Raw genomic sequence first — 14570 nt, 5'->3', positions numbered from 1 at the left:
TATTAAACAGATTTACTCCATCACTTCACTTTACGATGACTGTGTGAGCCTTAAGGTATCACTTAGTTAATTAAACTGTGGGAATGCAGTGCTTCTTAAATGTTGCTCCAAATTTATTATGTTGACAGTATGATCTGCAGGTTGTCAATGTGTGATATAGTACACTTAGTTTTTAAGATTTACAAGCATTCATAAAAAAGAAAATGTTTAGTTTTTTTATTAGAATGCTGCAACTAGCTAAGTAAAAACTCACAACACTTGCCAGACTTACTGACTTTACATGTAATGACTGTAAAGTCATTACATGTAAAGTCATTTTCTTTAAGTGTAATGAGAAAGGCCAAATCTGCACGAGTTGGGATCATAAGACTCATCTTGCTGCTCTCTGTGTGCAAGTTAATCATTCGAACATTGCTGAAAAAAGAATATTGCACTAAATTCAATGGAAGATAAGCCACCACTCAGATTGATCATACATTTAATTCAATTCACTTCATAAGAAGCATTTATAAAAATAGGTACGGCTAGATTCCTGATATACAAGCATGGATATACAATACAGAACATTGCGCATCACTGTATTTCATATCAAACCATTCCATTATCGGAAAATACATACATCTCAAGATCTGCATTCCATAAAACCATAACAAGACCGAGAGAGAGAGAGAGGAGAGAGAGAGAATAAAGACATTGAGACTGAACAAGCAGTAGCTCTTCAAGTGAATCAGCTGCATGCTTGGTTTGTGCTCATCACTTTGAGGCATCTCATTAGATAAAAACTATCCATCCTGCTCATTAGCTTTAGGTCAGATGATGCCACGCAGGTGTTTGCCACCTGAATTACAGGTGTTTGCCACTCTCCATTCCGTCTTTGGTTTGAGTTTATCTGGGGCGGGTTTGATCCTGTGTTTGCATAATCATTCAGAAGCACAAACGCCTCCGGCTTGTTGTCAAAATGTCCTTCTTTCTCTCCGGCGGCAGAAAAACCGGGTCCTGAGTTTAGAGACCTGGTTTCACCCCCTGCACTCAGGATATAGTCACATACGTCGCAGGATGTGTAGAACGAAGGACATGCTGTATTACAGCAAGTTAATCAGGAACTGTCTCTGTTTTAGTGTGTGCAAGTCGCCTTTGGTGATACACTGTCATGGTGATGCTGTGGTGTGTCCATTGTAGGAGATCTGAGGAATGCCGTTGCTGGAGTTGTCCAAGATCTCCTGTTAGGGGACACACAAACACACGTAACACACATTGCCCAACACAAACTTTAAAATCCTCTTCGGTCACGAAACATTACATTTCCTTCAACTGTTAGAGCCTAAGCCGAACATGTTGACAGGCTGAGCATTAAGAAGCTCTCTTCTGCAGCCGTCTATACCTTCTCGCTCATCTCGTGCGAGTGGTGTAGCGAGTGCTCCCTCTCAAGGAACATCCTCTGTTGCTCGGAGCTCGCCAGACGACAGGTGAGCCACGTGGATAAGGTACATGAGGAGATCCCTGGACAAGACAGGAGAAGGAAAACCAGCTGAAGGAACATGGGATAGTTCTTTATTTCAAGGGAAGAGTGGGCTGCCCCATCCATCCATCCATCCATTATCACCCGCTTATCCGGGGTCGGGTCGCGGTGGCAGCAGGTTCAGCAGGCCGACCCAGGCTTCCCTCTCACCCGCAACACTTTCCAGCTCATTCTGGGGGATCCCGAGGCGTTCCAAGGCCAGCCGGGAGATATAATCCCTCCAGCGTGTCCTCGGTCTTCCCCGGGGCCTCCTACCAGTTGGACGTGCCCGGAAAACCTCTAATGGGAGGCGTCCAGGAGGCATCCTGACTAGATGCCCGAACCACAACAGCTGACTCCTTTCGACACGAAGGAGCAGCGACTCGACTCCAAGCTCCCCCCTGATGTCCGAGCTCCTTACCCTATCTCTAAGGCTGAGCCCGGCCACCCTACGGAGGAAGCTCATTTCGGCCGCTTGTATCCGAGATCTCGTTCTTTCGGTCACGACCCAGAGTTCGTGACCATAGGTGAGGGTTGGAACGTAGACCAACCAGTAAATGGAGAGCTTTGCCTTCCGGCTCAGCTCCCTCTTCACCAAGACGGACCGGTACAGCGCCTGTTTTACTGCTGCAGCCGCACCGATCCGCCTGTCGATCTCCCGCTCCACCTTACCCTCACTCGTGAACAAGACCCCGAGATACTTGAACTCCTTCGCTTGGGGTAGGCAGTTTGCCCCCACCTGGAGGGAGCAATCTGCCGGTTTCCGGCAGACCACCATGGCCTCAAATTTGGAGGTGCTAACTCTCATCCCTGCCGCTTCGCACTCGGCTGCAAAACGCCCCAGTGAATGCTGGAGGTCACGGTCCGAGGAGGCAAACAGGACCACATCATCCGCAAACAGCAGAGAGGCGATCCCGAGACTCCCGAATCGGATCCTCTCCGCCCCATGGCTGCGCCTAGATATCCTGTCCATGAAGGTCACGAACAGGACCGGTGATAAAGGGCAGCCCTGGCGGAGGCCAACACCCACCGGGAACGTGTCTGACTTACTACCGAGGAGACGAAAACAGCTCCTACTGCAGGCGTACAGAGACCGGATGGCCCGTGCCAACGGGTCCGGCACCCCATACTCCCGCAGCACCCCCCACAAAAAACCCAGAGGGACCCGGTCGAAAGCCTTCTCCAGGTCTACAAAGCACATGTAAACTGGTTGGGCAAACTCCCAGGACCCCTCCAGTAATCTTGCAAGGGTAAAGAGCTGGTCCACTGTTCCACGACCGGGACGGAATCCGCACTGTTCGTCTTGAATCTGAGGTTCGACAAGCGGTCGGAGCCTCCTCTCCAGCACCCTGGCATAAGCTTTTCCCGGGAGGCTGAGCAGTGTGATACCACGATAGTTCGAGCACACTCTCCGGTCCCCCTTCTTGAAGATGGGAACCACCACCCCGGTCTGCCAGTCCATGGGCACTGTTCCCGACCCCCATGCGACACTGAAAAGGCGTGTCAAGCAAGACAGCCTAACAATGTCCAGCGCTTTCAGCATCTCAGGGCGGATCTCATCCACCCCTGGCGCCTTGCCACTAAGGAGTTTTTTGACTAGCTTAGCGACCTCTGCCAGGGATATGGGTGAATCCACCCCAAAGTCTTCCGGCGCTGCCCCCTCTCCGGGGGACATGTTGGCCGGGTTTAAGAGTTCCTCAAAGTGCTCTTTCCACCGCCCGACGATGTCCCCAGTCCGGGTCAGCAGTTCCCCCCCCCTGCTGAGAACAGCCTGGGGTAGACCCTGCTTTCCCTTCCTGAGCCGTCGGATGGTTTGCCAGAACTTCCTTGAGGCCAACCGAAAGTCCTTCTCCATGGCCTCCCCGAACTCCTCCCATGCCCGAGTTTTAGCCTCCGCAACCATCGCCGCTGCAGCCCTTCTAGCCCGCCGGTACCCGTCAGCTGCTTCAGGAGACCCCTGGGCCAGTCAGGCCCAAAAGGCCTCCTTCTTCAGTTTGACGGCTTCCCTCACCCCCGGTGTCCACCACCGGGTTCTCGGGTTGCCGCCACGACAGGCACCGATGACCTTCCGGCCACAGCCCCGAGCAGCCGCGTCCACAATAGAGGCTTTGAACAAGGTCCACTCGGATTCCATGTCCCCAGCCTCCCTCGGGATTTGTGAGAAGTTCTTCCGGAGGTGGGAGTTGAAGACCTCCCGGACAGGATCCTCTGCCAGAAGTTCCCAGTTCACCCTCACTACAAGTTTGGGCTTGCCAGGTCTTTCTAGCCGAGTCCCCCGCCATCTGATCCAACTCACCACCAGGTGGTGATCAGTTGACAGCTCTGCTCCTCTCTTCACCCGAGTGTCCAAGACATACGGCCGCAGATCAGATGATACGATTACAAAGTCGATCATTGATCTCCGGCCTAAGGTGTTCTGGTACCAGGTACACTTATGAGCCACCTTATGTTCGAACATGGTGTTCGTTATGGACAAACTGTGGCTAGCACAGAAGTCCAACAACAAAACACCATTCGGGTTCAGATCGGGCAAGCCGTTCCTCCCAATCACGCCCCGCCAAGGTTTCTCTGTCATTGCCACGTGAGCGTTGAAGTCTCCCAGGAGAACTATGGAGTCGGCAGGCGGCGCCCTTTCCAGGACCCCTCCCACCGACTCCAAGAAGGCCGGATACTCCGAAATGCTGTTCGGTGCATAAGCACAAACAACAGTCCAGAGCCTTACTCCCCGCAACTCGTATGGCGCAGGGAGGCGACCCTCTCGTTCCCCGGGGAAAACTCCAACACAGCGGCGCTCAGCCGGGGGCTCGTGAGTATCCCCACTCCCGCCCGGCGCCTCTCACCCTGGGCAACTCCAGAAAAAGGACAAAGTCCAACCATTCCTCCAGGAGCTTGGTTCCAGAGCCCATGCTGTGCGTGGAGGTGAGCCCAACTATATCTAGCTGGTACCGCTCCACCTCCTGCACCAGCTCCGTCTCTTTCCCCGCTAGTGAGGTGACGTTCCACGTCCCTATAGCTAGTCTATGCCGCCAGCGATCGGCCCGCCCAGGTCTCCCGCCTGGCCCGCCGCCTGGCCCGCCGCCTGGTCTACATAGCACCCGAACCCGATAATTCTCCCTGCGGGTGGTGGGTCCACAGGGTGACTGCTGCTCCATGATGTTTTTTCGGGCTGAGCCCGAACCGAGGCCCCATGGGCGAAAGCCCGGCCACCAGACGCTCGCCGACGAGCTCCCCTCCTGGGTCTGGCTCCGGGAGGGTGCCCCGGTTTCCCTTGTCCGAGCAAGGTAGCTTCAGTCCGTGGCTGCTTATCATCAGGGTTTATTGAACAGCTCTTAGTCTGGGCTCTCCCCCGAGACCTATTTGCCTTGGGAGACCCTACCAGGGGCTGATGCCCCGGACAACATAGCTCCCAGGATCACTGAGCCACTCAAACTCCTCCACCACGTTAAGGTGGCGATTCATAGGAGGAGCAATGGCCTGCCCCGTCTTTAGTATTTTTAAACTATCATAGTCATGCTAGTGTCGTGCCTCTAAGATGCCAACTTCACTCTCTTGATTGGTCCATCATTTTCGGTCCAAAGTGAAATATTACAACAACTGTTAGATGGATTGAGATGGAATTCTGTACAGACGTTCATGATCCCAAGAGGATTAATCCACACAGACTTTGGTGATCTCCTCACCTTTCTTCTATCACAAGCAGCAGGGAAAAGTTTTCACAAATCCATTGAGATGTCTTGACATCTATTGAATGGATTGCTGTGAAATTGAATGCAGATGTTCATGTCAGCCTCAGGTGATCGCCTACAATTTGTTGTCACCATAAGGTATTTTAATTTCCATTTCCAACAGTAATTTGTGCTAATTAGCGAATTATAGCTTGCTAACCTGCTAGACTCAGATGGTAAACATTATGTCTGCTAAATATCAGCATGTTAGCATTGTCACTGCAAACATTTTAGTATGCTGACGTTAGCATTTAGCTCAAAGCACTGCTTTTGTGAAGACAGAAAGAGGGGCAAAGGTGTAGGGAGACGTGTCATGGAGGAATATTAGTCTACTCCGCCTTCTAGAGGTGGAGCTATGATGTGTGACTCATAGTAATAGGTTTGGGATAATTAACAGTATTGACAGGTTACAAATGAAGAGCTGCTTTACTTTTAATTCAAAGCTTTGCATATAAATATTATCTTTAAATACTTGAACAAAGATATATATTCGAAAGCATACGGTATTAACATGTGCGTTCAGCTGCGTTGCAGTGCATCACATTGTGGTGTCATGCTTTGTTTACCCAGACAGGCCAAAGTCATGGCAGCCAGATGGATCGAGTGCATGGAGTCTGGTCGTTTGTTCAGCGCCCGGACAAACTGGAAGTTGAGGATCCCACCAATCAGACCACAGATACAGCATGCCGAAAATAGGATCATCTGAGGGACAGAGACAGTGACTGGTTTATGGTGATGCAAACAGAAGAATTTATATCTTATCAACACAACTGTAAACAAACTGACAAAATGTGATGAGCTGAGATATATGAAATACTATTGAGCTTCCATCTCCATCATTCTGCTGTTTTGTATGACAGCTGCTCTGATGAGTGTATTACTCATCAGTCAAAATAAATCTAATTTCCTATTAGAAAATTGGATCACTCTCACAACACACTGTTTCTTCCAGAAATATTGCACGGCTTGTAAATATGCTTGCGTCACTCACTTGTTTTTGTGCTTGTGTGTGTGCGTGTCTGATTTGTGTGTTAGATGGTTGGTGAGATTTTCCTTTCAGTACTTTAATAATCACATTTGACGGATTAGCTCCTTAGAATAATAAAGCAGCTGGAAAACTCTAACCCAGTATGAAAATCATATTGTTCCCAGCAGGATCTGATGGAAAAATGACCGCAGATCCGTTACTTTGCAATCAAAAGAATAAAATCGAATCGATTTATTTTCTACTCCCCGTTTAATTTTGCATGCATATGTGTGTGTGTGGGTGTGTGTGTGTATTGTGTCAGGAGTTTAGGTTTTCATTCATTGCTCCCAGTACAGATGCCTTTAGTGCCTTTAACCGCATGGAAAAGGGCATCTCCAATTTCAGTCATTACCCGGTGAAGTGTGGAAAGCGGCTGGCAGGACTCCGGAGCCAAACCAACCTAATGCAATCATCACCCCGCAGGCAAACAAGGAAAGAGGGGATGGAAAGAGATGAGGAGAGGGAGATGGAGAGAGTCAGAGTATCAAAATGACTTCCGGAGAATTAGATTGAAAAGAGAAGGTAGATGGATGAGAGCGATGAAAAAGGGAAAGACACAAGGTTGAAGATGGCGACACAGACAATAGGCGGGGATGGATAGGGTTAGCCAAAGGGAGAGGAAGGGTGAGGGATGTCTCTGTTACAGCAGATTGTGCTGACATTGATCCATCATTAGTGCCCTCCCCACAGGAGACAGAGAGTTAGAGAGAGAAACACGAGGACTCGGACACAGAGAGACTGCGACCCGATCACTGAGCAAAGATAGATGGAAAGAACGACAGAGAGAGAGAAGAGGAGAGGTGTCTGCTTGTCTCCTCTGGTTTCCTCAGACGTCTTTTTCAGAGCACACTGTACGCACCTGCAGGACTGAGCGCACACACGTGTACACACATACACTTTTGGGTGACAGTTCTTAGACTTTTACTTTTAAACTTCCAGGGGGTAGACAGTGAGTTTATATTCTTGACACAGGCGGTACAAATATATTTACATCCTTCACAGTTTATGTGTACGGATTCAAATTCTATGAATGATGAGTGACAGCACATGATATCGTCGAGTCATCTCATTGAATAGGAAGAGTATTTGAGATGTTTAAAAAAAGATCTTTTAATGGAAAACATCTTTAAAAACACAACAATACATATTGGTTCATCTTCATCATCTCTTAAGGAGTCTTTTGCCTGCACCAAATGCCAATCATCTTGAAAATGGTGTGTCTGGATCCACTTTGAGTTTTGTCTACAAAGGACACAGTTCTAACTGGATTACAGTCTATAATGAATTGTGTGACTCAAAAGTCACCATCAGAATCTTACTTAATCCAGTGGCTTTGTTTGAAGTTAACAAAACCAAGAAGTTGAAATTCAAGCAAAAAACGGACAAAAACCAGCCATATTACTGTCTTCAGATTAAAATGTTTACTTTTTAAAAGCATTAATGTTCAAACACACTTATTGGCTTTCTTGCTCAGCGTTAGAAGAGAAGATTGGCAGCGCTCTCATCTCTTTGTTGAATCTATAGCCAACAGACAGTTATCTTAGCTTAGCATAATAAAGGCTGTGAACAGTCAGAAACAGCCATGGCTCTGTCCAAAGGTAACAAATTAAGCAATTAAGATATAATTACTCCTGTCGATTTAGAAATGCTTTGAGGGGGAAGGAGCGAGGCTTGCTGTTTCCACCTGCATCCTGTCTTTATGCTAAGCTAAGCTAACCAGCTGCTTGCTGTAGCTTCATATGTACTCATGAGATCATAACTCACGCTTGCAGTTTATAGAACACAGATGTTGGCCTGTGGCTTTCATCAAACTAAAACACGTTGTCGGGAGTTTTGAACATTTTCACTTCTCCATGCACCTTGGAAGTAGGTAAAGTTGTCCCAGAAACCCTTACTCTGCTTCAAGTTTACTGTACAGATATGAGAGTGGTATCAATCTGATTTAGCCATGGCAAGAAAGAGAATAAGCATATTCCCCAACATTTTGAATTATTCCTTGAAAAACACTTTGACTCCCCAATGTGTCGCATCCCTGTAGGACAATAAAAGAGGCGAGTGGGAAACTGAGGAACTAAATATATGAATGCACTTACAATAAGACCTGTCCTCTTGCGAGCACACAGCACTCCGCACATCCCACAGACCAGAAACTGGAAAGATAGAGAGAACAACAAATGAGTAATTAAGCAGTTTCAGAAGTTGTTATCTTCAGAAAATGACTGGTTAAGAAACTATGAAATCAAATCTATTTGTATTACTCCATTCTCCCCATGCTGACAACAGGAAAAGGGGTGAATGTATTCTTTACACTCGGTTATCAGATGCAACTTTGTCCCTCTAAAAATAGAGTGTGTTATTCTTCTAGCAGGAAGCCACGTCGTCCTGGATGTCAATGATTCAGCAATGAACAGGAACAGCACGGTGGCGTATTACGCTTACAAGTGGGACAGCTCAAAGAGATGCAAGCTGCATTGTTTTGCTGAACATTTATGGAAACAGTAATCAGATTGTATGTGTAGGTGTGTGTGTTCCTTGGCTTTCCTACATATAATAAATACAATACACAATGTTTGAGTTTTAAACTTTTTTGCCTCTAAAGGTAAACTTTAAGGACTGATCGCATTATATAAAGATGGGGGCTTTTGATTTAGAAGTGACAACTAAAAAAATCATTGAGAGTTAACAAATACCTTCAAGTTATCAAAATGGTTGCCCAATAACTTGGGGAAATATTGAAGAAATTAATTTAAGTAATCTCATATATAAGGAAAACATAACTCTAAACGTCCTGACAAATATAAGCTCTGAATGAGGATAACTTTCCAGCAGAATACTTTGAGGACAGCGTCAGTTAATGACTGCCAGTTCTGGAGATATTTGGGTAATCACAAGTCACAGCAGCTGACTCAGCAGGACAGCTTTCACCAGCTGTGAGGTTGACACAAAGCTGTCATGCTGCATAAGAGCTATGCCAGCAACTTTATACAGTAACTCAAACCTACAATCTATATAATATCACTAATTGCTTTCTCTCCACTATTTCCACATATCGCAGGGAGATATTACAAGATATTACACTTTGCAAAAATCTGGAACAGATATGTTTATCTAAAACTGACATTTCCTGATTATTACCTTACAGTAATTCTCAGCAGTCTTGCCTCATATTCAAGTCATTGAATCAAAGTTATATATATATATATATGTGAGAGACATATGCAGAGGAATAAGGGTATGATGGTGCGTAAAATATTTAAACCTTTAAAAGCATCGAGCAATAATTCAAGCATGAATGAATTAAACCAATATTTAACTGGCACCAGGGGCATCTAGCAGGCCACATTACTCTGTGCTTCTTAACGTCTAATGGACAAACACATTTAGTCACATAAGACACACATAAACAAAACCTTGAGTCTTCACGATATCCTCAATACATGGGGGCTGAGCCACAACTTCCAGTTAGTGATAATATTAGATAAACAACCAGTATAAATTTAATAAGCTAATTTTCACAAAGGCCTTTTTACTGTATACACAAAATGTGTGTGATACATATTAACAGAATCATGAACCGAAAAGCCTGGAAGACTTTAAAGAAAAATGCTTTTTTTAAATTATATTTTTGTTTGAATTATGAGGTTAAGTTGTTACAGTTTTAGATGTATTGGTAGTAAAGCCTGTATATGAAACACTTTATTAAAGACATTAATTAGAACACAGCTCTGCTAATATCTGCAGTGCAAAACATAACAAAACAGCAATAAATCTGAGCCTACAGAGATTCAGAATACAGTCTGCTACTGGGATGTTTTTGAGATACATTCAAAGCCTCTCCTCCATATCACTCCTGGAGATACTCATCCTCTCTGGAAGTTAATATAGCAAAGTCAGGACAAAATGTTGTTTGCAGGACGTACACAGAGTCCGCTCCACACCGGGGAAGCGTCGCCCTGCTGTGGCTTGTGTTGGCCCTGGACCCAGCTGATGCCAACGGCTCCCAGGACGATACTCGCCACACCGAGGCCCACCTCCACCACGGACAGCAGGAGCAGGCTCCACAGGATCTTGCGACTGGAGCACATCCTGCCCCGGGCATCTCTCCAACTCCAGCAGGAGGAGGACAGGGGTCGAGAGGGGGAGTCCGCTTCCCGGTGCTCCGAGGGCGGCGCCGCTCTACTGCTTCATATGCCCGGCTGGGAGAAAAAAGGATTATCCGAAAAAGTAGGTCCCAAATAGAGGAAAAGGGTAAAGTTAACAAAACTAGAGGATGGAAGCTGGCTCTGCACTTCGCTGAAGTTCCTCCTCTTTCTCAAGTGCGTCTGCGTCGTCGGGCGCTGTCCAAGGTAGTTCACTACTGCAAACTCACACAGCCAACGCTCGGATTCATGCGCACGCAGAGACACGCGGGCGATACAGGGCAGTATAGATATAAGAGACCACGAGTCACAGCCTCCGCCCACATGTTGAAACAATCAAACACCATTGAAGCCGACAGTCTTCAGGCTCCTTAAATGATTTGATCACTGGTTCTAGATCAGTTGATCAAACGGTGTGATTTAAAGCGTGTTTAGCACTTAGACAGGTTGTACAACTAATAAAGAAGCTACACGTGATTTAAAGGAGAATCAAATAAGAGAGAATAGAAAAACAAGCTTAAATGGAATAAAATACTAAAAACATACGAATACAATGAAAGAATAAGCCAACATTTGTTTTAAGGCAGTGCAACAGAAAAGCCTCAACCCTTTTTGGAGTTTGGTGCTAGAAAACGTAATGAATACCACCTGCATTGGGATGATAAACTGCCCATCAACTCCAAAGTCGTCACATGCAGCTTTACAGTTCATGACTGCTCATACTGGAATATTGTAGTAATTGCAGCAATTTAGACCTTATACTCACTAAGTTTCAATTGTGAAATCTAAACTGAATTACCTATTAAGAAAAGCTTCATAAAAACACCTGAGGTATGAAAATCAAGTTTACTTGAAATTTGAGTGAACTGACCCTTTTAATGACAATACATGGATACATGATGACATGAATACAGTTTAATTGACAGCAAAGCTCTCAACGCAACATTTTACATCACTCAAAAAACACAAACATCACTAAAAAAAAATCAAACAAACTTAAACCTTTTAAAAACCATGAACCCCAAATTGGGGGCCGATTTACACATTATAGTTAGACTGTGTAACACCTTACAAGAAACATGAGCAAATATATAGATGTTATACATCAAAATTAAACAAGAGAACTTGGTCTACAAGAATCAGTAAGCCATTTACACACAACTCAAACATCCAACTGAAAGAATTATTAAAATATCATAATCATCATTTGTCAGGAGTCAGCCCACTCAGCAACGTTTCAGAACTAGCAACCCGTAGCTCGGTGCTATCAGAAAAAGCCAGATAGCAAAGAGCAAGAGGATTTAACACAGATTCTAAACATCTTCGGAAAATCCTTCTGCACCAAGCATCACCGAGATATGAGCCAAAGAACACAGCAACATGACTCGCTTTAGCGCTTACAGTCACAAATGTTGCTTATCTTTGGCTTTAAAAAAACATCTTCTAATCAACCAAAGACTGCTATATGGTGGGTGTATTGAACACCATAAGTAATATACAAGTGAAATATATGGTTTAGTACATTCAAATTGCCCAAATGCCCATTTCGCCTAATTATCTGTACTAAAACCTCTCTAACTTTGTTCTGCTTTACTTTTGCAAAGTCAAACTTTGCAGAGAGACTGGTCACATAATGTGCTATGACCTCTGTGTCTTTTGACCTTTGCTGTGCATCCTTCCAAAAGATAATCATCCTGAAAGTGCTTTTTTTTCTAGGCGAACCTGGAAATGACACTTTTGCTGTCTTTCATCTTTATTTACTCTTAACGAGTAACAAATATAAGAATATTTACACTTCTGAACAAAAGCACACATGGTTTGCCTTTATTATAACACACAACTTATTCAAATAGCCTTTGTGGTTGTAGAGATACACCCTTTTTAGTTTGGGTATGTTATTTTGAGCAGAAACCTAGAAAATAGGTCGGTGTTTAAAAGGTTTAGTATTTCAAGTATTTCTCTGAATAGATTCTGATTTGTGTTTTTAATCAGTTCAGAGGAGCAGTACATCAATAACAGCATTACAGTAAGAACCACTTGTACAGATCAGGTACAACTCTGTACTTCTTGAATATGCCAACGTGACGACAGGGCCTGGCAGATAGAGTGTGCAAACTCATACTTCTCCTCGGTAAGATGACGTATTGCAGTATAGTATCCTCGCCAATTAAAGTATCTCATATAAGCCTCCTGATCCTTATCCAGGCCCAGGAGGAAACTGAGCTAGTGCTAAGGAAGTAGGAAAGTCATTAACATGTATGAAGGATTCACCTGGGGCAAAATCCTCATAGTTTTTTCTCGGTGGGCCCAAAACAATCGGCACAGTGCCAACTGACAGAGGTCCATTGAACGTTTCTGTAATGTAATCTCTGTGAATTGAATCCTCAAAGGAAAGGTAGAATTTGCAGCTGCTAATGGTCAGGAAATAGTTCTCCCCTTTGGTAGAGCTGTGAAAAACATCCACCTTCATGTGGTTTATAAGCTCTCTGTAGTAGCTGTATCTCTCCCCTGATTCTGTGGTGAGGTTGTCGCTATCCACAAACCAACAAAGCAAACGTTCCTTCTTGGGAAGTACGAACTCTTTATCTGAATTCTTGAAAGTAAGTAGCCTGCGAACTTGAATATCCGCATCCTTCCTGTAGCTCAAGGTTAAGTTAAAAAGGCTTTTATGCCTTCTATACCTGCGCGTGTTGTTTGGTGAGTCTGTGTTGAACCAGATCCACCTCTGAAAATCTGGCTCTAGGTGAGGTGGGGAGTTGGAGAGGTCATCCTGAATAGCTCTGTGAAACACCAATATGTTATGAGCTCTGGAGTAGAACGATCTATCATCTGTGAGGTGGCAGTTGTCAATGTTGAAAAGCGTCTTACAGTCGTGAAGATCAAACCTTTTGTTTTCAGGCCAAAACCACAGCAGCATTATAGGCTTGTATGTCTGTTGTTCCACTCCAGAGCTGTTCGCCTGCTTCAGCTGTCCTGAATGAGCCGGGGGAAGATGACATGTTGGAGCTGGAGATGACTGGAGATACTGTAAAACCAGCACTACGATTCCAGCCAGCAGGAGAATCGCCGTCAGGATGGCTCGTAAAACATATAAAACAGAGGCCATATTAAAACCTGCAAGGAGAGAGGACTTGTAAAAATCAGGGAAATATTAAATATTAAGTAAATACTTTAAAAAAATGTAATGCGATGAATGTAAACAAATGGAACGGAGCAAACGTAATGATTTTTCTCAAAATCTAATTGAATAAAAGTAAAACATTAGGTGTCATTAAAACTACTCTGACAAGTTCAATTTACTCAAAACTGTTACTAGAGTAGCCTGTTAAACGGAGTAAATGTAAGCTGTTACTACAGCTGATAACCACATGTAGCTTGTAAAGACAATTGGGTCATTATTGTGGTGGAAAATGTATATTACTCGCTGTTGAGTCTTTTTAAGCTGAAATGATGAATTTGTAAAACAGAAACTTGTCTATTAATCATGTATTCTTGCAAGAAGAGGCAAAGTTATAGAGTCTCAAAGAGTCCATAGAAGTGAGTACTCAAGAGAAGAAGTCACATGTAGGAGTTATATGGGGAGTGACCAGGATGGAGACTGGATTGGAACATTAGTTAAAAGACATACTGATATATACATACTGCCCGTATGTTCCACGTATACTATAGTACTTAACAACAGGTAGAACTGTATTACTTAACAGCAGGTAAGAGGATGTGCATGCTACTTAGACAGCTGCTGCTTAACCCCAACCAATGCAGGCAGTGATGGTAGGCACAATAATAGTTTGTATACCAGTTCACTTAGATAAGAATATAAAATACAACTAAGAGTATACAATTACCATTACATTATATAATTTCCAAGTTTTTTTGGCTGCAAATTAGCATAATTGCACTGCAAACTGTCCCCCCACCCCTATAAAAAAATGTAGAGCAGGAGGAACATTTTGTCAAAATAATTGCATGTCCCTTCAGAGCAGCTGGTGAGTGTGTAAATACTCTGCAGGACCCAAAATAGGATAGGATATGACTTGTCTGACAAGTAAAAAACACATATGTAAGTGTTGTGGCCCTTTTGTTATCTCTTCAGATGTGACATTTGACCGATGCTCCACCTACTCTTTAGCAATAACAAATACTGGGTTGGATTTCAGAGCCATAAGTCCCGCATTAAAACA

General features: G+C 44.4%; 2 protein-coding genes across 2 annotated transcripts; both read right to left on the bottom strand.

Annotated features, from left to right (window-relative positions):
• Window positions 1-1148: 1148 nt before the first annotated feature.
• Window positions 1149-10335, bottom strand: LOC117739564 (transmembrane protein 196). Its single transcript, XM_034546048.1, has 5 exons — window positions 10171-10335; window positions 8344-8400; window positions 5790-5925; window positions 1382-1500; window positions 1149-1220 (listed from the first exon to the last, which is right to left on the bottom strand). The coding sequence occupies exons 1-5, from the start codon at window positions 10333-10335 to the stop codon at window positions 1149-1151; spliced, it is 549 nt and encodes a 182-aa protein (XP_034401939.1).
• A 1619-nt stretch (window positions 10336-11954) lies between these two features.
• On the bottom strand, window positions 11955-13394 carry LOC117739046 (4-galactosyl-N-acetylglucosaminide 3-alpha-L-fucosyltransferase 9-like). Its single transcript, XM_034545307.1, is given in 4 exon segments — window positions 11955-12479; window positions 12481-12606; window positions 12608-13169; window positions 13275-13394. Coding segments are annotated over 4 exon segments (789 nt in total). The 5' UTR covers window positions 13307-13394; the 3' UTR covers window positions 11955-12410.
• Window positions 13395-14570: the final 1176 nt, after the last annotated feature.

This window comes from Cyclopterus lumpus, chromosome 11 (genome assembly GCF_009769545.1).
Source record: "Cyclopterus lumpus isolate fCycLum1 chromosome 11, fCycLum1.pri, whole genome shotgun sequence".
Lineage (NCBI taxonomy): Eukaryota > Metazoa > Chordata > Actinopteri > Perciformes > Cyclopteridae > Cyclopterus > Cyclopterus lumpus.
Note: the sequence above shows the minus strand (reverse complement) of the source record. Positions and strands in the feature narration are given on the sequence as shown.